Consider the following 25,315-nt stretch of genomic DNA (forward strand, 5'->3'; position numbering starts at 1 on the left):
TAATAATAGTATAACAGAATTATAGCTCTCGTGGCCTCTCTCTGCAAATATACAATAAATTTACAACAACTAACTCGGTATGTACAAATTTATACAAACAAAACATTATTGTACAATAAGCTTACAACTTAACGCTAAGTTAATGTTAATAATAGTAATAATAAATTGTAATTAAATTGTTAACGTTTAATTAACAAAGAATCGACTAGATTTCTATTATGTCAGAAGTTTAATGTTGATTTGTTCTCGGCACTTTTTCGTATTTGATTAATTGTTTTCATATGCATTTATTTCAAAAAAATAAAAATGAATAAGCAACAAAAATCGTCCGGAAGCAGCCCTCTTAATAGAGGGCAGCACCCGTTCTCGTTCGTTCTCCCATTTCCAATTAATTCCATCAAAAAAACAAAAAAATCGTTTTGGAATGCTCAAGCTCGTCTTCTGGCAATTTCTTTCCAACAGTTTCAACATTTACGTGTAGGACAGGTACAAATACGATTACAAGAAGTTGCATGCATACCACGTCGTACGCAAATTGATACATTATTATTTATTATAATAATTATTTTCACAAGACATCAAGAAGCTAAATGGTTTACCAGATTTGATTCGATTGATTGTGTTGGTTGGTTCTGCGACTCGATTATTTTTATTTCTTATATTATCTTAAATTTTAATTCATCGGTTCGTTCGAAAATCCGTATACCTCGAGTACCCTGACTTCGAAGTCACCGCTGGGACATAGGGGTGGATTGTTGAACGTTGAACATCTGTCCGTCTTGCCATATCGAATGTTTTCGTCCAACCATATAGCTTGACCTTCGCTGTAATCAAATTATCCGATTAACATTATTTGCCAGATTAAGATTTATGCTACGTGTACAAACAACACACACACACACACACGCAACCGCAAATGTAACATGATGCACAAATATCTTTGCAACTACAACAACAGGTTGTCTTCTTTTACGCTATGTAATAATTAGCATCGGTTACTACTTGGCCTATGTTATTTATGTGCCGCCGGTTTATTAATATCGACAATAAAAAAGGAAATTAGATAATCTTTACACAGTCTGGCTGGATTCAATTAAAAAACTGGGCGAGACTTGTTTTTTTTATTTTGATCTCATACAGACACGTATTCCGGCGTAAAACTCGGACTACTCGTGAATATTTTTAAGCTTGTTTTTGTAACAATTATAAAAGCTTTTAAAAAATCCTGAACAAATTGATTGGGAATATAAAAATCCTATATTCCGCCTTCTCTATAAAAGGTTAATATTGGATCCTTACGGTTTGTCATTATTAAAAAAAATGGAAATTGTAAAACCAGTATAATGTACTAATGTCATGTTTTATAATATTTTAATATTAATAACATTGGAAGGAGCTTCTGCAAAAGTACGAATAGGAGTTGATTACATAAGGTTCCATATTATGCTGTTGGAGTGTTAATACACAATATTGCGAATTAATTTAAAAAAAAAAAAAAAGTTTAGGAAACGTCCGGTAATTATAATTTTTTATAATCGTAGTTTGTTATTTCAGATGTAGAACGAGGGAAAAAAATATGCAAGTACATTCGGAAATATCTTTGAAATACCCTTTACAAACATAAAAAACTGAATTCCTTATATCTGGTTCTTTATAATGACCTATTTTTTTCTTTCCATTATGAAATTATTTAATATTTTTTGAGAACTATGCCAAATAGCTTTAGTTTCTATGTACATTTTTCGGGGGGGCGCTTTTCCAATAAAAATTTTTGAGCACTATTTTTTAATTTTTCCCTATTTGCCACAATAACATATACCTACCTAATACATAAAATTTACAAAGAGTATCGTAAAAATGTTAGCCTTTTATCACAAGCATCTGTACATTTGCAGAAACTATTAAGTTTTTATTGACCATAATTTTCAAATTTGCATAAATGAATTTTAGCTGACACGTTTCATGTAAATTTGAACGTTTCACTACTAAAGCCTACGCATTTCGTATTAATGTACTTGCTAGTTATACAAAATTTCGATTATGACTGGTTAACCACAATTAATTTATTTCGATGTATGTAATTGAAAAGACTGACAAGTCGTTTACAATTACATAAAAATAGTTTTTATTGGGGGGTAAAACACTGAAAGTTGACTTTAGTAAAATAACTACGGGGACTGTTTTTTTTCAACAAATTTTTTTATCAAAGATTAAAATTTATTCAGCCGTGCCTTCAACTGTCGAAAGAGGTGAAAAGCATTAGGTGCGAAGTCTGGACTATACGCACTGTAAGGCAAATGATCGAAAATGCCTCTATTGTGGTTGTGCATTGTCATAGAGGAAAACAACGACCATCCACCGTATAGTCCAGACTTCACGCTGGCCATTATGCACAAAATCTAAATAAAACATCACTTATCCTTTCATTTTAACGAAAATAAATATAAATTTGGAACCAAACACTTAAATTGTTTAATTACTTCAGTAAAAAAATACATAGTTTGCGATAGTCACTACACAAAATTTAAAAATAATAACAGAATAAGGGTTAAGGCTGACAACTTCTACTTACCCTCCGCCTATTGTGATCATTTTGTTGTCCGCGGCCATAAACAGTTCCGCTCCGTGATCCACCTTGTCTCCGTCTATCCCGACCCAAGGGTATTTTGACCTTTCTGGATAAAGCGAAAACAGGAAAGTCTCTCCAGTTCCAAAGTATGCCTGTCTTTGACCCTGGGTGTCTTTAAGATTTCGTTCACCCCATTTTGTCGAGCAGTATGCGCCAAAAACCTAATACACGCAATTTATTTTTTCAGAATAAAGCAAAGCTTATTTTTGATTATTTTATTTAAAACATCTAGAAACATATTCGAGGAAATTAATAGTTGTTTATTACTTTGGCTAATTAAAGCAAAAATTTTCAAGAAAGTTTTAAAATTATTTTAATATTATAAATTGCCTTAATTGAGGAAAAATTTGAAGCTATTTGGAGCATACGCTTAATTGTAAGCCTAGGTGCAGTTATTAATGGGTTTTGCATCTACAATTAACTACTGAATCGATCGATAATGACAATTCACATCATGCATTATGTCATAGCTACAATAATCTTAATCTTTGAGTACTTTAAATCATTTGTTGGTAGGTCTTGAACAAAATTTCCGTAAGTTTCGTATTTATTTGTCTATAAACAGTATGTCTCAAATTCGACGCTAATCATGGGGATTCCCTTAACTGTCATAGGAGAATACGATGCCGTTTAAATGGAGGCAAAAGTTGTCTAATGAAATATAGAATATCCTTTTTAGTTTGTAAAATTTTGGATTTTCTTTAACTCGAAATATTTCAATTACAATCAGACTACTGAAAGATACAGATAACATTCTCTTTCCAGTTTTTTTAGTTCCTTTGCAGTATCATAATCAAATTTTAAGTATTGGAATTAACTTTTTTTGAAAAGAATTTGGTAACGTCGAGAATTAGTTAGCTACCGTATGCTGTAGTACATATTCCTTTTAAAAAGAAAAAAAGCCCGTAAGTTTAAATGTCCATGATGGTCCCGCAAAGACGAAACATTTATCAAGGTACCTAAGCCTCAAACCAGAAGCGAAACGTTGGTGTTGGTTTTAGTACAATAAAAACTTTTTTGCTCCTATTTGGCTATGATTTCCTATTATTATTATTATAAATATCTCGAGTTAAATAAAATCTAAAAGTTTGATTTTCTTCGAATATCTCACAAACTAAAAAGGGTATTCTACATTTCTAGGTACCCTACTATCGTATCTTTTACTAAATTTTAAGGGACCTGATGGTGTGGTTTGAATTTAAATCGGACTGTATTATTAAATATTTTACAAATACTATATTACTATAATAATAAAATGAAGTGTACGTAAACCGTATTTGTTTGTTATCATTTTACTTTTACAACATTCGATAAAATTTATACATATCAATTAATTAAAATATGAGTGGAAGAAAAAATATTGTATTATTTGTTGGAACTTTAAATTTTATGTGTTATCAAGAACACAAAATGATACTCGACGTCTTTTTGAAAGCTTTGTTGTTTCTCGAACTATTTGCGCTTAAGTATGTATCTGTAGATCTCACTAGCCCTACATATAATTTTTCAATGTTTTTGCTGTGATTTCCCATAAAAATATACGTTTGTAGTGTACTTCTCAACAAATAACTTTTAAAATACATACTTACATAAGTAATAAGTAATTACGATTAGCCTTTTTGAATGTCCTCTAGATAATTCCATCTACTAATCTATATTTTCCTATCTAGTATTTGCTGACAGATAAGTCAAGTACCTAATCTGTTTATTTAATTTACTTACTATCTACTTGGTATACCATTTGATTTATAACTTTTTAAATCGTGACAGACATCACAATTCACAATTACATTGACGAAACCTTCTAGATAGAAAATATCTGTATTGGCGTACAAGGATTTTCATTTTCTAAAATATAATACATACTTAAGCATTTTTCGCGTTTTTCAAGTCTATTTTGGTAAGCGCTTTTCTTAATTAATCCTACACTCAGAAAAAACTGCAGAACAAACTTCTACAATTGTAGAACTTTTCATTACAACTAGTAGCGATTATAGGGACAGAAACAAGTTGTAGTGAAAATTAATATAATATTGTAATTACTTTTCTTCCTACAAACTGTTTGTCTCTCTACTACAACGTTATGTACTGCAAATTCCTCTTAAAAATTACTTTTCGTTGTAGCATATCTCTATACAATTATTAACAAAAAAAATATACAAAATTGTAGCATATTTGTTTACAACTGAAACGCAAATAAATATTCAATAAAAATTGCTACATTTTATCTTTATATTTTCTACAAAATTTATTTAATCTTACTATTACATTTTGTAATGAAATTCACGAAGTAGTTGTAAATATTTCATTCAAATTGTAAGGAATTCGTCTGAGCCTCTGTCGATATTTCTCCTACAATTTTATAGTCAAATTTAAGTTTACCGTTACTTAACTTTACTACAAATTTGAGTTGCATTTTCTACAAAACGACCTCTACAACGTTATAGTAATTTTTCTTAAAGCATTTTTCTGAGTGTAATGGAATTGCTTCTATACAAATTTCTAGAAACTACGAAATTAGTATGGGATTATCAAGTAAATAAAAAGTTATAAATGCGTATTTTTCTAAAATGATTCTTACCTCGTTATTACAAGTTTTGATCATGAGCAGCGTTGGTTCATGTTGTTCAACACGTACAAAGAACGTCGTCAGCGAGCATCCGTGTTCTTCCGTGGTGTAGAGCAAAATCGGCTGGTACATTGTGATCCTTACGGGCAACCAGGACCAGAGGGTCAATAGCTAAATAATAAGGAGCAATAATGACATGCATGTATTCCCATTTCGTCAATGAACAGTTGCAAAACGTCCTAAGCATGACTACTGACGGTTTCAAAAAACCACAAGAACAAAAACCGAGCATCGGTAATCAATTCAATTATTAACTGCCATTAAAAAAATCATTTGTTTTTTAGCCATGCTTGATTAGTTTATAACATTATTTCGGTGACATTTACAAGCCAAACTGTTATTCTTTTTTTTTAAACTATCCAACAAATAACAAAAGCCAACAATATCAAAGCGCAGTGTCAGTTTGATTATATGTATGAAGGTGACACACGTCTGTATGTTTGAATGATCTGCGATTATGGGTGCTGTTTATGTTGTAATTAGCGGGTGCGCTTTTATATTGAATGTATGATTTTGTGAATTTTTCACTGCCGGGTGTAGTTATTTTAAAATATCTTCAATTATTATTATAATATTTATTAGATACTGCAAGTTAATATTCAATTCCAAAATATTAATTTTTATGCCACATAAATTAGAGGAAATGCTACATACGTGGGCGTATTTTTCTCAAGGAAAATCAATAACAAAATTGTTAATGACAAAATCATTATTTATCTTCCTGTTTATTACGAACAAAAATAGCTTTCAGAAGCTTTTCACAGCGAACCGAAGTTTTTATTGATTAATTAACAAATTAAAACTAATAAACGAATGTTGCACACGATGAGTAAAAGCTAGAAAAAAAAAAATTTTAATTTTTATGTACGCATTTCATTTTCACTCTCTACTGTATTGACTCGAAAATAATGAGATATTACTGTTATTTTTTTTATAGACATGAAAATTATGTTTACTAATAATTACACCCTGCAGTGCATATGCTATGAAAATTAATGAAATGTGTTGTTGGTGGTAGTGAAGACAGTCGCAGCTTTTCTTTAGGAATACGTGTGTACATTATGTTTATTATATACAATCAACAAATAACGCAACTTTTTGCGATTGCCTGCATGAGATAATTAACAGTACCACTTTAACAGTTTGTGTTAAATAGAAGTTACAGGTACAAGAAAAAAAAACACGACATTCGCACTACGTGTTCATAAACACGTAAAAGTTTAAAGAAGGTATATGCAAACACAATGTTCAACACAATACGAGACGGTCGAGAATTAAATTTTTTACACACTTGATTTAATATATAAACAAAATATTCATAAGTATGCGACATCCATACGCAGATATAATAAGAATAAACATGTTTTCAACTTAAAAAAGGAAATTATCTCTTTACTGTAAATCTTAGTCCGGCTTCTTAAAGTGTAAAGGACAACGAAAAATGTGTGAGGCATTGTACTCTTAATTTTTTTGGTAAATGCACAAAAATATTTCAAAAGTAAAGCTGCGACTTAATTTTGCTAATAATACTTAATATAGGATAATGATTGCGAACCGTTTTTCTAATCTTGGAATGTGTGTCAGGATCTTGGAAAACAGGATTGTGCAAAGGAAACCATTTTGCAAGGTATAAATAAGCAGGGCTCTGTAAGAGATAAATTGGTAAATTTTTTCGGTACATTTCTAATTTTCTTTTCGTTTGTAAATGTGGTATTAAGTATCTTTGTATAGTTAATTATATGTATGTAAGATAAAATTGCTTGTTAAAATACGGAAGAATTTGGAAAAATAACTGTAAAACATTAATTCTAATAATAAACAGAAAACAAAAAATTGTAAGCAAAAAATAAAAATCAAGTCAAAATAGGATTTTAAATTAAATCAACGTTTCTCCCACAGTTACACGGCTTTATTCTAGTTAGTTTGCAATCCCAACTTTAGCTTGATTTCCACTTTTAATACGAATTAAGGAAAGAAATGAAAACCATTGTAAATAAAATTCACACCGTAGACATAATTTTTCCTAAAAATACTTTTCAAGATAAGCAATTTTATTTACCAAAATCTTTGAAAGAATCACCAGTTTAATGTGTGGTTGAATCAGTATACACTTACTAGTACATTTTTGTTTTCACATTTTGAAGTAAACATGAGATTCCTTTTCGATAATAGTTTGTATAGAATATACATATATTTACACAACAACAACAACAGAGAAAAGAAACTGTAAAGGTTATCACTGATATGAACTTTTGGTGAGTGAGTACCAAATTATATATTTTTTTTTAGATGTTTTTAATCTATTCAAAGTGTACCGTTTTGGCAAAAACAATTTCGATGTTACACTGCAAACCAAAATTAACTAGAAAATCGGACTTTTTATGTAAAATGGTGGTAATAATAAGCGTGTGTAGGGTATAATAAAAAAAGAGGAAAATTAAAAACGAAAAAGAAAGAAATGTGGCGCTCGATATTTTGGTGATAATTAATTGATATAGACGACATCGAACGTGATCGGTGCTGTGGTAACTTACATCTTGGTGATTCGTTATTCGTGAATCAACGTTCTGTATGGGGTAGATGCCCATGGAGAGCGACCGAGGACCGGGGGAATGTGCCCCCTTTGTTAGCAGCACAACAGAACAAGTCACAGGGAAATTCCGACTTAATGGATTTATAACACTCAATAATACTGACAGTTACAAGTAGTAAAATTAATGTAGGAATAAAGTACTAATAGATAGAGAGTACTAGGTACAATTTTATTTGCATTAAGTATAGTCCAGTGAAGGGAGACATTAAATCGTCTTGACGTGTAAACTAAGCAGCATTGTCGAAAAATGATGTAAAAACCACCCTATGTAAAAACCACTGTTTTGCAAATTTCTCAGAAAAATTATCCAGATAAAATCGATAGGTAATAAAATAATCTACAAAAACAGCTTGAATCACCTTTCGTCAATTTGCAATAGATAATGAGATATTTACACTTGAAAATTGTTATTCAGTCGATCGCTATGCTAAAAATACGTTCATTGGAAAGAAAAACAAATCAATATTTTCGAAATTGCACATATCTTTTATATGTAACCAACTTTCCTAGATTTTTTTAATAATTTTATTCTTTAACTTTAGATTAAAAAAATTGTTTATGAGATGTAATAAATATATTCCTCAAATTTCAACAATGACCACAATTTATAAGGACTACGTCCAATAAAAAATTGTTTTTGTTGTTTAATTAAAAATACTGATCACCTTCTTATAGGTAACTGTTTTCAAATTGATCTGTTTTGTTTTTAAAAGCGTTTAATAGCCTTTGCACTTTGCATCAATGAATACAATCGACAATGGTGTAGATACATATAATAGTAATTTTATTTATGAATGAAACTTTTACTTAAACGACTTGTGCTCGAAGGTGAAACTTTAAGCGTTGAAGCATAAAGAACCGAACTTCTATATTTCTTTATGTTGTTAATTTTTTTTATTTGAATCCACTTTTCGAAATAATAAAGAGTAATTCCTGAGGTAAGTTTTCTTCAGAGAATTACGTATAAATGAAAAAAGCCCGGTTTGTCCCATTAGTATGACAGATGATAGGTCGAAGAAACGTGAGTGAAATGGCATGTTAGAAAATGATACGATTTGGCTCGTTTGCTTTATTATGAAGCACAAAAAATGTTAAAACCACATGAGCAACTCTGTGTGAAGTGCTTGCTGAAAGGTAGAAAGTGAAACTGCATCAGACATTAACATATAGAGATTCCTGAATTTCTTCCATTTATTTGCCGAATTTTACATTTTATCGACCTGCAGATACAAGAGATGGTAACTCATAGCAAGAAAACTTCAATAAAAAAACGAATTAGGTTTCGTACCTGTCATACTTTTTTTGTATTGTTTACAGAAGACACAGTTGTATCCGTTATTTTTCAAAAATCTGTATCATTTCCAACTTATTCAAAATAAATTCAATTTTCCGCGTCACGTATATGATTTTCTTTCTATTTCAGGCGGTTCACTTAATAAAATTTTAGTGAGCATTCAAAATGTACCAATTTCTACTGTTGTACAGGACCGGGGGTCTTGTGTAGCATAGTTATTAGACGAGAACCCTGCAAATAGAGCCCCTTTTGAAAACAAAAAAAAATCGGTTGTCTGTAAAGTCGGTTTACTGACGATAATTGAACGTGACAACGTCATAAGAAAATACTGATGAAATTATTTCATTTTAAAAAAGAAAATTTTAATTTTATTTGTTTGATAGATATTTTGTATGGATATAGAGAAGGAGGTAAATGGAAATGTATTATTGTATAGCAGCTGTCCATGCGGACCCATCGCTCACTCAAGTAGGAGAGAGACAGATGTCGAACGCTGCCGAACGCGGAGGCCGATTGTGCCTCTTTGTCGCTCGTTCCGCGCTCTCGCTTGCACTTCAAGCCTTAAATGGAACGCCTCAGAGCGAGGTAACGAAGCATGAGTCATGTTTTTTCGTGCGTGCAGCCGGCTCTACCGAATTATAAGACGTCACCTCAAAATGTTTCAACATTGTCATCACTTTTTACGTAGGTTATAATGTGAACATTACTACCTTTGATTAATAAACCCGATTGATGTTTGTTTTCAAAACGATTATCTTTAGTAGATGATTCATGTTACGCTGTATAAAACCTTCATCGAATTAGACTTATGCATTTCCTTTCCTGCATTTTTCTTTTTATGTTGCATGAGCGAAAATGCATAATTTAGTGAACCAGTGGAATACGTTTTTTCAACCACGCCTACCTCAAAATATTTTTGCTTTTCTGAAAACGGTTCTAAATTAACCGAACTCTACAAATCTTTTTAACAAAAAAACAAAAGGATGGTTGTTGGGTCGTCTATAAAATACATTCGAATAAAGAGGGGGGGTATTGCTTAATGTGACGAGATATAACAAGGGGGGCGTGGCACTTTATATATATTTTTTTACTTGGAAGTTCTTAAAATTTTCATTACGAAGGAAAGTAATTCTCATTACTATTTGTTATCACAAGAAACAGTTTATAGTCTACCCCCTCCCCGACTGCCTTTTGTGACGCAATATTTGTAAGGGGGTTGCTGAAAGTGTGACTTAGCCTGACGAGGGGAGGAGTGACCCAATTGATGTAGTATTATTAGTTGGGTTTTTGCTTTCTGAATACTAAATTCTGAATAATCCGACAGAGGGTCAACTGAAACGGATTGTGACTTTATTTCTTTTTTTTATTATCATTCTGCTTCTGCCAATTTGAGTTTGATCTTAAGAGACTTCGTAAAAGTAAGAAACCCAAACAAATTTCGAAGCATTTACCTTTTTAACATTTTTAGTTAATCTGAATAGTACCGGATTTTTTACTAATGTTCATATAATTGTTCTCTAATTTACCTAAACAAAAAAGTAGTTGCAAATAGGACACGTTTTCATATATTCTTAGAGTTGTTTTGAAGCAACATATCTTTCGTTAATGTTTCAATAAACTTGCAAATGTCATTATTAACATTCATATATTCAGCTATCGTAAAATGAAAAGTAATATTTTTCTTTCTTAATAATTTCAAAGTTAACGAAACAGTGGCTATGCTAAGTAGCTTGTTTTTTGTGATTTTTTTCGTCAAAAATATTGTAACTGTTTGGTTGCAAGGTCAGGTTTCAAAAAAGGGATAAAAAGGTAGAATATTATTTACATGTATTTTTCGCAAAAACCAAATTAACTAAAATAGGTCTTGGGATAGTCGATAATGATTAAACACTAGGGATTTAATAACACAGCATGAGAAGAAATTGACTTTAAACTTTGAATGTGTAGAATGTTAATTATAGTAACAATTACGTTTTTACAAACAGATCGAACGGGCTGACAGCTGTGTCTTTTTTCTCTTTCTCTCGAACGCGCGCCTCTCTCCCTACTTCCGGTAAGGCATTTCCCGTTGCATTCAAGAAATTCTACTGATAATTCCACCTACGTACATACCGAGCCGTAAGATGTTACACATCAAAAAGCAAACTATTGTTTGCGTTTAAATTAAAATTAGATTAATTAAATTAGACGGAGGTGTTTCTATTTTGATGGTAAAATATTGGGTTGTTCGGAAAGTCATTTCGTTTTTTCCCGACAGAGGATTTAATTGTATTCTTTTGCACCCAACTTCACATTTAAGCCGTATAATTTTTATATGCCTTGAGAGCTCATATAGCAAGGCTTGTGTGTGAAAAATTCCAATTAATTCTAAGAAGTAGTTTTTGGTTGGTGCCCTTTTAAATATGGAGAGCGATAAGCAGCATTTTCGACATATCTTACTGTTTTACTACAGAAAGGGTAAAAATGCTGTTCAAGCCAGAAAGAAATTGACTGATGTGTATGGAGAAGGTGTGTTGACAGTACGCCAGTGCCAGAACTGGTTCGCTAAATTTCGATCCGGCAATTTTGATGTCGAAGATGCACCACGTTCGGGAAGGCCGGTTGAAGCTGATAAAGACGCGATAAAGGCATTAGTTGATGTGAACCGGCGAATAACAACACGTGAGATCGGATTGAGGTTAAATTTATCAAATTCAACAGTTTATGACCACTTGAAAGGCCTGGGATTATCCTCGAAGCTCGATGTATGGGTTCCCCATGTTCTCACAGAGAGAAATCTGTGTCGCCGCATTGACGTCTGCGATTCGCTTCTCAAACGTCACGAAAATGATCCGTTTTTGAAGCGCATCATCACTGGGGACGAAAAATGGGTTGTATACAACAACGTCAAACGCAAGAGGTCATGGAGCAAAAAAGATGAACCGGCTCAAACCATTTCCAAAGCCGATATTCACCAAAAAAAGGTGATGCTGTCTGTTTGGTGGGATTTTAAAGGAATCGTTTTTTTTGAGCTTTTACCGGATAACACAACGATTAATTCGGAAGTCTACTGTCATCAGCTGGACAAACTGAATGATGCACTTCAACAGAAAAGGTCAGAACTAATCAACAGGAAAGGTGTAGTGTTTCACCAAGACAACGCGAGACCTCACACAAGTTTGGTCACTCGCCAAAAGCTTTTACAGCTTGAATGGGATACAATGCTACACCCACCATATTCTCCAGACCTGGCACCATCGGATTATTATTTGTTCCGGTCACTCCAAAATTTTTTAGACGGTAAAACCTTCACCTCAAATGAGGAGGTCAAAAACCTCCTCGATCAGTTTTTTGCCAGCAAAGACCAAAAATTTTATGAGCGTGGAATTATGCTACTACCAGAAAGATGGCAAAAGGTGTTGGACCAGAACGGTCAATATATAATTTAATAAAGTATTTGTTTATTATATGAAAACTGTCTTTCATTTCCACAAAAAAAAAACGAAATGACCCTATAAATCTAAAGAACAAATAAAAAAGCGAATGAAAAATTCCATTTTCTCACTCACAAATTTTGTTTTAAACCAAATACTAAATAGTTATTAGTACTTAAAGCATATATTGAATACAAGATATCGAAATGTGCATACGTAAAGTAGTTGAGACACCCCTGTAAGGGGATGAAAACTAACGGAACTTGAGTGAGAAAAAACAGGCGCTTTTTGGTACAAATCGCAAAATTTTTTGAAAGATATTACACTGAAGTTACTCCTTTTTATTTAGATTTATAAGACGACTGACAATTTTAATTTATCTTATAATGATTTATTTAATTTCATTTACGAATCATAAAAGTGATGATGAAACGAGTTGATCGTACCCATTTCATCCCAGGGAGTTTTAATGTGCGTCGCTCGCCACATTGTAAATTTTTCCAATTTTGCAATATCCACTCACCTAGCCGTCATAACAAAACGAATGTTAGCTGGAAATATTGACAAAGTCCGTATGCATGTACATTATGTATAAAACGGCTAACTATAATTTTAACGAGGTGCTGAAACCGTAATTTAAATTAATGTGAGCGCGACCAATGTTTTTGTAAATATTCGTATTCAAAGCAATTACAGTTACAATTATAGAACATTTAAGCCTAGCCGAGCAAATGCGTTTTTTAGAGGAAATGTGTTTTACAACAGCAATATTTATAATGAAAAATAAACTTGGCAAAACTTACAGAACGATCCGTTTCAGCTAAATTATTTTAAAACATTAAAAAGTCCATATATCTTTTTAAGAGCATTCCGCGTTCATTTTACGATATATACACACTGGTTAAATCCGTCCAAATCGATCCGTTTTGGTATTTTGTGAGCGCAATTCAAAATTATAATTATTTGAAGTTTATAATACCGTAAGCTTTACAATATGTAGTCCCTCCGGAAGCAATGCAGCCCAAACAACACATTCTATGAAAGAATTCAGTTGGAACATTTTAGGAAGGCGAACTCCGCGATAATGTTATGAATTAAAAACTACTTATCTTTTACCGGATCATTCATCGACCCTCCACTTAATTTATTTTATTAACGAATCATGATTATCATTTATCAACGCGGTTCCTACAAGTTGCAGCGCTGTTTAATGGATTATTGCGTACTTCGCCTTCCGAATTTGACCCAGCCATAAGTATTTTTAAGGAATACGGTTCAAACAAAACTTTTTAGGAAATAATTTAATCGGGTTATATTCAGAAGCGAACTCCGCGGTGGTCTTCAATGAAAAAATATTTATTTATAACCCGGTCATTTATCGACCCTCCACTTATTTTATTATTGAATTATGAATGTCCTTTATCAACAAGGTTACTACTGTTGCAGGGCTGTTTAATGGATTATTGGGTACTTCGTCTTTCGAATTTGACCCAACCATAAATGTTTTTAACGAATACGGTTCAAATAAAACCTTTTAGAAAATAATTTAATCGAGTTATTTTAAGAAGGCGAACTCCGCGATAATGTCTTCAATGAAAAACTATTATTTTTTTATCGGGTTATTTATCCACCCTCCACCTATTTCATTATCCAATCATGAATGTCCTTAATCAACACGGTTACTACGGGCTGCAGCGCTGTTTAATGGACTATTAGATACTTCGCCTTCCGAATTTGACCCAACCATAAACTTTTTAAACGAAAAATGATTTAATTGGGTTATTGTAAGAAGGCGAACTACACAATGAAGTTTTGAATGAAAAAGTAGTTCTTTTATTACCATCCCGTTCATTAACCTTATACTTATTATTATTAGTCGGGTCATTTTAGGAGGACGAACTCCACGATGAAGTTTTGAATTAATAAAAAATAGTTATTTTATCACCTTCCGGCCTTATTATCTGATTCATCTGGATGTTGTATTTCCTTTACCAGCACCACAGTGTAACGATATTCTACATATAAATACTACACCTACTGTGTTTAAAAGAATTAGTATGCAGCTATGTACTTTGCCTTCCGAATTTGACCCGATCACAGAAGTTTTTAACTAGCGCAATTAGAAAAAAACTTTCCATAAAAGTATTTAGCATTTATACAGCATTTTAAGATGACGAAATTTACAAGTTCTAACATAGTTCAACGATTTATTACGGACTTCGCCTTCCGAATTTGACTCGATATTTAACGATTTTTTTCGGGAATAATTTTAAAAGTACTTATTTATTTGTATTGCGAAGTTTTTGCTACTTCCAAGCTTATTGCAAAATTTAGCAAAACAGACAATGTTCATGAAAAGGAATAGTCCTTATTCGATGGAAGAAAATCGGAAATCTCTATTTCGGGCAATGCACAAAAAATGTCAGTTAACATTAACACAAGGGACAAGTAAACAATTAAAGGTATTATAAGGCTTATTCATCATTGTAAAAATAATACGATACCATTTCATTGTACGTCTCTTCCGACAAACTCTGAAATGGAAATGACCGTTTCTACAAAATTGTTCACCCCACTCCAGAGATTACATATTATATACATCACATAAAATTTGCTAAAATTAATTAAACTGGACCATGTACTCAATTTGTTAATTAGTCAAAATAGCACTAGAATAAAACAATAATAATTTAAAAAAAAAATCGCTAAGGTCTCAAATACACTACTGAAATATTTAAACAGCTGACTATTAAAAGACTAATTAACCAATTATTAAGAATCTCAATGCACATACATTTATACAAGGTGACATAGAGCAAAAACCACCACACTGTATAATTTATTTATCGTAAAATATCTAAGGATCAATAAAACAATCGTAAAAAGAACTTTAAGGATAAACGATTCTTTTTTATAATTATTAATTAATAAAGCTACAAATAATTATTGCAATACATCAAACGTAAAATATACCCGATGCTTTTGGACCCTGTATACCTGCATGTACAATAACATTCCCAGTTCCCGCCTGGTGAAAATAAAGTAAAAGTAAACAAGATAAGAAAAATAAAGAATTGTAAATATTATTGGGATGTAAATAACTTTTAGAATTTTTGATGTTTTAGAGAAGGCGGATTTTATTAAAATGCCTTAAACCATGCCCAAATACATGTGACCAAAAAAACCAAAGAACAAATAGAAGTAAGAGGTTGTTAACTGAAAGAAAAATAAATAACTAAAACAAACAAAAACAGTAATACCTGTTAATAAAATAAAACGTACATTACGGACAGCAATTATTTACAAACAAAAAAAACAAAGGGTAAAATAAGTACGAAGAGAACAAGCAAACTTCAAAAAAAAAAAAAAAATGCATGGCAATCCCTTTTCTCAAACGAAATTCGTTATCTCTATATTGTATAAAATGTTTTCTGTTTAAACGTTCTCATTCACAAAAAATTAGGAAAAACAGGAAAATAAAAGCCTGTTTTACCCTCATTTTAATACAATCAATTTTCCTTTTACCTAACTGTGTATTCGTCTCTGAAAACCTTTTATTAGTTTCCATTCAAATAGTTATTCGTTTTAAAATTTTGTTAGCTACATTTGCTTAATTAAATAGGAAGGAGCTTTAGGCATATTAATTGCAACATAATAATTGTACGTAGTTATGTAAAATTCTGCTACGTCTCCATATAATTCATAATTTGACCATTATCAAATTGCAATAAATAAACGATTAAGTATACAAAAAACTAGTCATGTGACAAGGATTTGGCTATCCTGGAAGGCAAATTAAAAACACACTGCGATGGAGATAAAAAATTTGTAAATTTTTCTTTATCGCGCGGATATTTTCTCAAAAAAACCTGTGTTGTATTGGGATTTGTAATATGGGAGGAGTCTAAAGAAAATGGTGCAAATACAAAATCATTACGTTCGGGCCGACACAAACGAATACGTTTTCAATCTCTGTGATATTTTATAAAAGTTGAAAAAATCATTTAGGCGTTGTGAACTTTACTACTTAGTGTTTAATCATCAAAATGTACTTTCCAGAAACTTCTTAATTTGTAAAGTTCTCTTTAATTAACAATTAAGTACAACAATAGCTTTCAAAAGGTAGAAAATATCAAAAAGAAAAATGAGACTATGCACCTCCTGAAGGTCAGAGTGTATTAGTTTAGTTTGGTCTGAGTTGAAACTTAATTTTACAATTCATTTATTTGGATTTTTATGAATGAATCGCCTTTTTTCTTAATTCAGCTTCAAACTATTGAATCGGCCAATTCCTTGTCACCACGGCAAGAGGGCGTTCAAGTATTACGTAACGCAATTTGGGGGAAGGGGGTCTCGTAAAACGTTACGATGCGTTACAGGGGGGGAGGGGGTCTTTCTTTCAACACGTTACGTAACACTGTTTCTTTTTTTAAATAAAAAATCAGGGAATTAAAACTACCAAGTTGGCAACCCTTTTCGTTTACGTTTTACGGGGAATCCCTCGATTGTATTGTACGTCATTTAATGTTGTTTTCGTTGTCAGTATTCGTTAGTGTTTATGCAAAGCACGTTGATGTAGTCGGTGTTATTAAAGTGAGTTCATAGTGTTTATACTGTAATGCCCTCAAAAGAGGGAGATTTGTATCATCAGCTGTTCTTGGCCTCAAAAGGCTCTCATGCTGACTTGCCAGCGCACTGTGAAAAAAAAATGCCAGCGAAATTTGGAAAACGGCTAAAGAAAAACCAAAAAATAAAGAAAAATTTATAGAACATATAAATCATGTTATACGATTTGCGCAACATAACTTTTGCGACTTTTGGGTAAAAATGGTAGGAGGCGGTACATAAAAATGTTACGACTAGTTACAAGGGGGGGGAAGGGTCAAAAATCTTCAAAAAATGCGTTACGTAATACTTGAACGCTCCCTAATTCATTCAACCACGACAAAAATAGAAATAGGGGCTTAAATTCATCGTATATGTAAAACAAAGATATAAGATACGAAAATAAGAGAATAAGTTTTGTTGCTTACCTCTCGAATAGTGAGCGTGTGCGAGACCATTTGTATGTTATTTTGGCTTTGGCTGTTGGGCAGATTCTCGGTCGACCTGGGTCGCACGAGCTGCCTCGAGCCGCTTATCACGGTCTTGCTCTTGAGAACCATCTCGGTACGGATAAATACTCGCGAGATGTACGCCGAGCTTAGGCCGCGTATGCCGAACGCGGTCTTGAGCACCTTCTGCGGCGAGACGGGCATGTGCTGGCAAAACTTCGCCAACGCGTTCTCGACTCCTATCTTCTGTATTTCTGTTGCCCAGTCCGACGAACTGTTCGACGAACTTTTGTGAAACAGTACTAGGATTGCCATTGCCACTCTGTAGAAAACCTAAAAATTAATTTCTTTGCAACAATTTTTACCACTCTCTTAATACTAAATTCGAATTTTAAAACTAACAATAACCACAGCACGGCAGAACGTACAGTTTGTTGATTTCTCCTGCTCTGTCTTCAAAAACTGAAAAATTACAATGTGATACAGTAAAAATTAGCGCAGCTAGGTAAATTTCTTCTTATTGCCTAGTTTTTAACCGAAATTTCATTATACAGTGGATTTCATTTATTGGTTATAGCGACCATTGTGCTATAGCGACGTCATATGTAAGTCCCTTGAATTTAAAGCACACTTTAGTACAAAATTAATGCGGCTATAGCGACTTCGGATGTAACGCCGAGTTCGGGTGTAACGACTGTTTTTAATAAATCATTTGTAACAAATCCCTAGTAATCCGATGCAGATATAGCGACCGAAGTCGGCCGCTAAAGACACAAAGAGCTTTCTTATCTTTTGTTTACATTCACACAGATAGTCAACAAGTGTGGTGACCTCTACCGTTGTTCCTGAGTAGCAAGTGTGTTTAACTTTTGAATAAGTGTGACTTCTAGATGTACATTTACTGTTAAAAAAAGCCGAAAATTGTTTCAAAATTGATAAACAGTGTGTGTATCTCCTTTAACTTTGCCTGTAATGACTTCTGGATATAACGACGAAATGACAGGGTCCTTTCGTTGTCGTTATACCCGAAATCCACTGTGTTTCCCAGGAGACGTTTATAGCGAAAAAAGAATGTTCAAACAGAAAAAAAGGCCTTTTTTCTTAGATACTCACATGCATTTACATATTTTTTTTTAAATTTTGATTTAATTTTGGTGAAACGCTCGCTTTGTTTTTGAAAATAGACATTCTTCTAAATCTAAGCTGTTTGTTTTAGATTCACTGAAACGGTTCCTATTTATATTTTGACGTTACATAAAAATTGTTTCCGTTTTTTTTATTTTTCAAAACGGAGACTTTTACTTTTTTAAAGTTAACTGTCAGCAGAGTATATCTTATACCTAGTGTCGCAGGTGCGTTACAACAGGGCTTTAATTGAGTCAGCCTGTATGATATTATGCATATTGGCTACGTGGCTATTTTAAGTGATGTTTTATTATATAGTATGCGGACTCGACTTTATTGGACCGCTGCAGTGTTTGTTAAGTCTTTAACATACGTCGAGGTCTGCCAAATTAATGTTCGAAAAATTTATAACCTCCCGACTTGGTACAGTTTCATTTGAACGTCGCAAAAGAAATACAACTCAAAATAAATGATCTAGGCTAAGAAACGTTCAAAATGTAAAATTTATAGGTAATTACGAAGAAATAATGGACAATATGATTGTGTTCTAGATAAAACTACCAAAAGAAAGAGTCACTCAAAAATAAAATCTGGTTCTACGTGAATACCTATATACATATCGTATCACGAAGAAAAAAATTATAAGAAAAGTATAAGTTCTTGATCATTAACTTGTTCTCCTCAGTATGCAATAGATAGTTCCGATAAATTAATACCACATGATAAACTTTAAGAAACCCAATAGTGGTTAGTATTAAATATATAAATGTGAAAATGTTTATGAACTAACGGCATATTTACAAATCTCTTTTCGTTAAACCGATTATAGGATTAAATTAAATCGCTGTTTTACATGACAGGTAGATTATAAAAATGCACAATCTCTTTGGTAATCATATGAAGATAAATTTTTCATCAGTTGATACATTTCACAGGGCATTTACATTAAAAATGATTCTGCAAACTGTCGTTTAATGACATAGCTAGTATACGTATTATAATCACCGGTTTATCTGAGCTTTACTAGTTAAATAGGCACCTGTCAAATTCTTAAAAGGGATCCATACTAATTGGACTCCATCGAGAAAAATAAAATGTCAAGTTTTAATATGTTATTGAAGCTATTTTAGTCTTAGAATTTGATTTTAATAAATAATAATAATCATTACCTTTGCAATTTATTAAAAAAATATTTTGCAATTTCTCAAACTATAAAGTACATAATATAAACTCCATTTAGCGAAACATTTTCATCACTTCTTATAAGAATGGTTGGCTTGACTTTTATAACCGGAGAACTGATTTGTTCCAAATGGATTTATTTAAAATACAAGTACAAAATGCAAACTATCTGATGTTATGTTTACAAGAAAAATTTGTTACTAAAAATAGAGAAAGATGAGTCTCTATGAGGCTACGACGTGTTAAAAGTTCCTTATTAAACAAGATTATTTAAATTTTAACTCGTTTTCACTGCTGTCAATGAAAATTAACTACTTAATAGCATAAAATAGAGATGCACCGAAACGTGATTTTGCCGGGTACCGGATATCTGGTAGTACCTGGTTGCTACATGTTCTACGTTAAAAAGTCGTTTAAACATTAAACTAATAATTCATGACTGGCGGATTTTTAATTAAAGGACGTCGATAAGAAATAGGCAAGATAGGCATGAAGGTCTAGTCAGAGACGTATTAGAGGCAGAAATAGGAGTTAAGAGGAGTAGAACATTACTGTTCGCAAATAGCTAAGGATGTGGGTTGAAGAAGGTAACCTTGTTACCGAAAAGTGCTTCGGATAACTACAGTGTCGTGTTTTGGCGTTGGGGTTTGAGCTATTTTGTTTGTTCTACAATAACCGCCAAAGTTTTTCCAATCTTCATATTTTGGGTTGTTCCGGTTTTAGAGAAATGCGAAGATTGGATCAGGATAGGAAAAAGTGGAGGTGCGTGTCCAGCCAATCTTAGAACTGACAACCTTGTGATGATGAAATACCATCGTTATTAGCAATTTTCATTAGATACCTAGTTTTTTTTGTTATACTTATTAAATTATTTTTGTTGGTATCAGTTTTTTTTTGGTAGAATTACCGCGTACTGCAGCGTACCCGCCCCATCTCTAACATAGAAATTTTGACCGGACTACCTACTATAAAAACAAAGTATAACACACTACTTCTACTCCTAATTAATACAAAAATACATTTTTTCGAATTGAATTGTAATGGAATTAAACAAAGGTTGACGTTAATAATATAATTAGATTGACGCGATATGGTATGTTCCCGTGTAATCGGATTAAAACACTTGTTCTTTAGTTCGTAACATTCCTGTAAACAGCAGTTTAAAGCAAGGTGTTTTCTTTAGAGAAAAGCCTTGGCTTGAGTGTACACAATTATTGTAGCTACATCATACGTTAATATTCACAGTTTTTATTTGTTTGATGTGCGAAATTAGATGCAGAGTTATTGTTTACGCATTCACATGATTTTTACTGCAATTATATACCTAGCACATAGGTCTTGCCAACATGTTTTGTTGCTAGGTATAATACCTAACAGAAGTGCCAAACTGTCTGAAACAAATTTCGAATACAAATTGTCGCACCTGTCGGATGGAATGTTGGAAAATATGTTCTCAAATTACCTAGTTAAACTAAATACCAAATGAATGCATCAACATTCATTTATTTCGATAATCTTATCAGAAAATGTTTATGAACTAACGGCATATTTACAAATCTCTTTTCGTTAAACCGATTATAGGATTAAATTAAATCGCTGTTTTACATGACAGGTAGATTATAAAAATGCACAATCTCTTTGGTAATCATATGAAGATAAATTTTTCATCAGTTGATACATTTCACAGGGCATTTACATTAAAAATGATTCTGCAAACTGTCGTTTAATGACATAGCTAGTATACGTATTATAATCACCGGTTTATCTGAGCTTTACTAGTTAAATAGGCACCTGTCAAATTCTTAAAAGGGATCCATACTAATTGGACTCCATCGAGAAAAATAAAATGTCAAGTTTTAATATGTTATTGAAGCTATTTTAGTCTTAGAATTTGATTTTAATAAATAATAATAATCATTACCTTTGCAATTTATTAAAAAAATATTTTGCAATTTCTCAAACTATAANTGTATGCGAGACCTGCGCGAGTACATACAAAAGTAGGCTAAAAACTAATCCACATATGCTTGTAGAATATGAACAAACACAAAAAGAAAGATCGGGAAAAAAGTATCTTGAAGTACAATTTTTAAGCTTCTAATCATTGATTTTCATTCCGTCACTGAATAATTCTTTAGACTCCTTTCGAATCTACGGTATTATAGCTGCCTTCACCTTATCGTCTGAGATGTAATCAATTCGAGATGGGCCGGATATTCGGTCTGAATCGGGTACCGGCGGATCCAGCACTTTTTTAGGATCCGGCAGGGTATCGGATAATGACGTCGGGTACTTGGCAGTGTCGGATAATTCTACCAGTGAAAAAAGAAAAAAAACAGCACCAGCAATAATAATAGAGCAGGTCGTCTGTCCTAATTTGTAATATTTATTGATTCATCATCATCATAAGGTCGTCAGTCCTAAGACTGGTTGAACAGGCACCTCCACTCTTTCCTATCCTGAGCTAAACTTCGTTTTTCCCTAAAACTGGAACAATCCACGTCCTTAACTATTTGCGAATAGTAATCTAACCTAGGTCTATCTCTACCCCTTCTAACTCCTGTTTTTGCCTCTAATATGTTTCTGACTAGACATACCAACCTATCTCGCCTATTTCTTATTGACTCCCATAGAGTCCTCTGATCTCCTATTCTTTCCAATACCACTCCATTTCTAACCTTTTCTATCCACGTTATCCTCATCATCCGTCTATAACGCCACATTTCAAACGTTTCTAACCTTTTCTTTTCCGCCGCGCCCACTATCCATGTTTCGCACCCATACAACGCCGCGCTCCAAACATACACCTTTAACAATCTTTTTTCGAATTTCTAAATTAACCGTTCGTGAGCATAGAAGTGACTTTTTTTATTGAAGGCGACTCGACCCTTCCCTATCCTCTGCTTTCTACTACTCCTTTCGTCCTGACTTATCCGACTCCTAGATATCTAAAATCAGCCACTTCTTCTAATTGTTCGTCTCCTATCTTTATATTCGCTCTTTCCCTCCTTTTTCTTCCCTTGCATACCAGTATTGATTACTACATTAAAAACAAACAAACTCACATTCCCATTTACAACATTAGTTAGGATTTACATCTAGTGTTTCATATCTTTATCATTCACGATTTTTTGAAAATTTTAAGTACATTAACATTCAACAACTGGACTATTATTAATTTACAACAAAAATGTTCCCTCTTTTAATTGTCGCTTGCCAAATTCAAACAATAATGACATCGTAAAATAATGTCTGAGACCTTCAAAATGAAAATAAAAGTTGGATTTTGAAACAGAAAATACACTTAGCGAAAAGCATCTGTTCATAATAAATTTATGAGAACAATAGAGTTATTTTTAAATTCCTCGCGGATGAAGAAATAAAAATTTAATCAGAATAATAAAAGCGCAACAAATTGCTGAGAAATCAGGTTGATTGAATAATAACGAGATTGATGAACTCAGTTGGTTTACATTTTGTTTTTGATGTCACTGATAACGCGGTTCATGATAGCAACCTACACTTCTGTACAAATGCGAGAAGAATATCTGGGTTATTAAAAAAATTGTGAGTTACAAACAATTTTTCATGTAAGTATTGTATTTATATCAACGTTTTTGTTTCAACTTTATTTCATGTTTATACTTCATTGAGAAAAATTGGTCGTGTAGACTCACGCACTGCAGTTTTCGAATTACGCAAAGCTTCAGAATGAATTGATGAGGACTAAATATTTCGAAATCGTCATCTAACTTTGACAGTTTCAACAGAATACCAAAAAGTTTTTGTAGTTGCTTGTTAGCGTTTCATTTCTTTATTGCATTTCGATGGCTTATTACTATTTGTTGAGTTACCAATAATTAAAACTTGAAATAACTGACCAACCAGGGTATCAGGACGTAGGCAACCCTAATTAATCAATTTTGAATTTCTTGCCAGTTCTGTATTCTCTAGATATATTTCTAGATGCAGCGTGCCGATAGTTCCGCATTTTTAATAATCAAATCAAAGAACTAATATTTCGCAGTACTAATTTCACGTCCTATCCTCTCATAGTAGAAAAACAGTTTTGAATCAAAACTTTTAATATTATACCTAGGAATCATAAGAAATAAAAAACAATTGCGCAAAATTTGACCAGAACCCTGGCCATCAATCTCTATGGAGTAATATCGAAAAGTCGTCTTGCATTTTCGCGAGAACTCAATTGGTTACTAGTTAATTGAAAAGTAGGGTCAATAAAGATTGTCATACAAGTTCGTGGCTTCCAAATGTGCTATCAGCCACTTTAAGCTAAGCGCAAATAACAGAACTACTCTAGGTTGTGTATTTCTTACCCCAGCAGCTATATTTTCATCTCAGAACTTTGGGGTGCTAGTTATTTTTCGACCAAAAATGGAAAATTCAGCGAGTCTAAGGCTACAAAACGTAAATTCCCATGAATTGCGGCAATTTTTTACAGTAGTTCTGGATCCGATTAAGTATATAGCACAATTGGAACTGTTTTTCTCACTCGGAAACTATCTGTGATTGAGTATTTCATTCTTTTTTCAACCCTATAAGCCTGGCGTGCGTCATTTTTCTACTCAAATTGAGATAAATTTTTCGAGCAAAAATTGGACATTTAGCGACATGCAACCCTAAAAACCACTGACTCATACGAATTGCAAGTTTTTACTTCAGTTCTCTCCGATTCTTACCGAGCTCTTCGTATCAAGTCCGTACGCACTGACAGTGAAATTTTCTCTGCTAGATAAGAATTTTGCTCGAAATGAGAGGATGATCTGTCAGACACGACTTCAGGCCAAATTTTGTCTTTCAAAGAGTGCTTCAAAAATAATTTGCAAAATTATGAAAATTTTAGATTTCATTTCTATTAGAAATGCCTCGAGTAGCAGTTTTTCTGAAACTGTTACAGCTTGCTATCTCTTTATGACCATTTCATCAGTTACGTTAAAAAAACAGAAACGTATTTCTTAAAATTGAAAATAATTAAAACTTATTACTATTATTACTTGCATATTGCTGTGAGACAAGAAATACTGAGTTCTTTATCGATAATTTCGATAGAAAACGATAATGCCGAGGATTGATATTTGGAATTTGGTAGCAGAGAGCAACAAACAGCGTTGCAATCGGTTAATTATCAAAATCGTTTATAATACCAAATTTGAGAATTAATAAATAGGAAAAATTACTCAAATTCGAGCACCTCGCACAATAATAAAGTTCATATTTATTCAATGTATAATCTCTCTAATACACCTATGTAGTTAGTGAAACTACTCAAGATGTTTCACTTCAAGGAACGCATTCCTTTCACGGCTTGTCTAATTTTACCATCATAAACAACTAAAAATTAATTCTGGTCAGACGTTACCTGCGATGTGATTGCA

General features: G+C 32.6%; 1 protein-coding gene across 4 annotated transcripts in view; it reads right to left on the reverse strand.

Annotated features, from left to right (window-relative positions):
• Positions 1 to 343: 343 nt before the first annotated feature.
• LOC108737422 (TBC1 domain family member 24) overlaps positions 344 to 25,315 on the reverse strand; it is a 94,570-nt gene continuing 69,598 nt past the window's right edge. For 2 of the 4 annotated variants that reach the window (XM_025981699.1, XM_025981697.1), the window contains exons 5-9: positions 17,592 to 17,945; positions 15,063 to 15,092; positions 5,211 to 5,369; positions 2,573 to 2,790; positions 344 to 824 (exon numbers count right to left, since the gene is read on the reverse strand). In XM_025981699.1, the coding sequence (XP_025837484.1) occupies positions 674 to 824; positions 2,573 to 2,790; positions 5,211 to 5,369; positions 15,063 to 15,092; positions 17,592 to 17,945 (912 nt within the window). In that variant the 3' untranslated portion in view covers positions 344 to 673. Of the gene's footprint in view, positions 825 to 2,572; positions 2,791 to 5,210; positions 5,370 to 7,792; positions 7,880 to 15,062; positions 15,093 to 17,591; positions 17,946 to 25,315 lie in introns of all 4 variants that reach the window. The other 2 variants (XM_025981701.1, XM_025981700.1) reach the window with 2 other exon arrangements.

Source organism: Agrilus planipennis, unplaced genomic scaffold (genome assembly GCF_000699045.2).
Source record: "Agrilus planipennis isolate EAB-ADULT unplaced genomic scaffold, Apla_2.0 scaffold143, whole genome shotgun sequence".
NCBI classification, from domain to species: Eukaryota; Metazoa; Arthropoda; class Insecta; order Coleoptera; family Buprestidae; genus Agrilus; species Agrilus planipennis.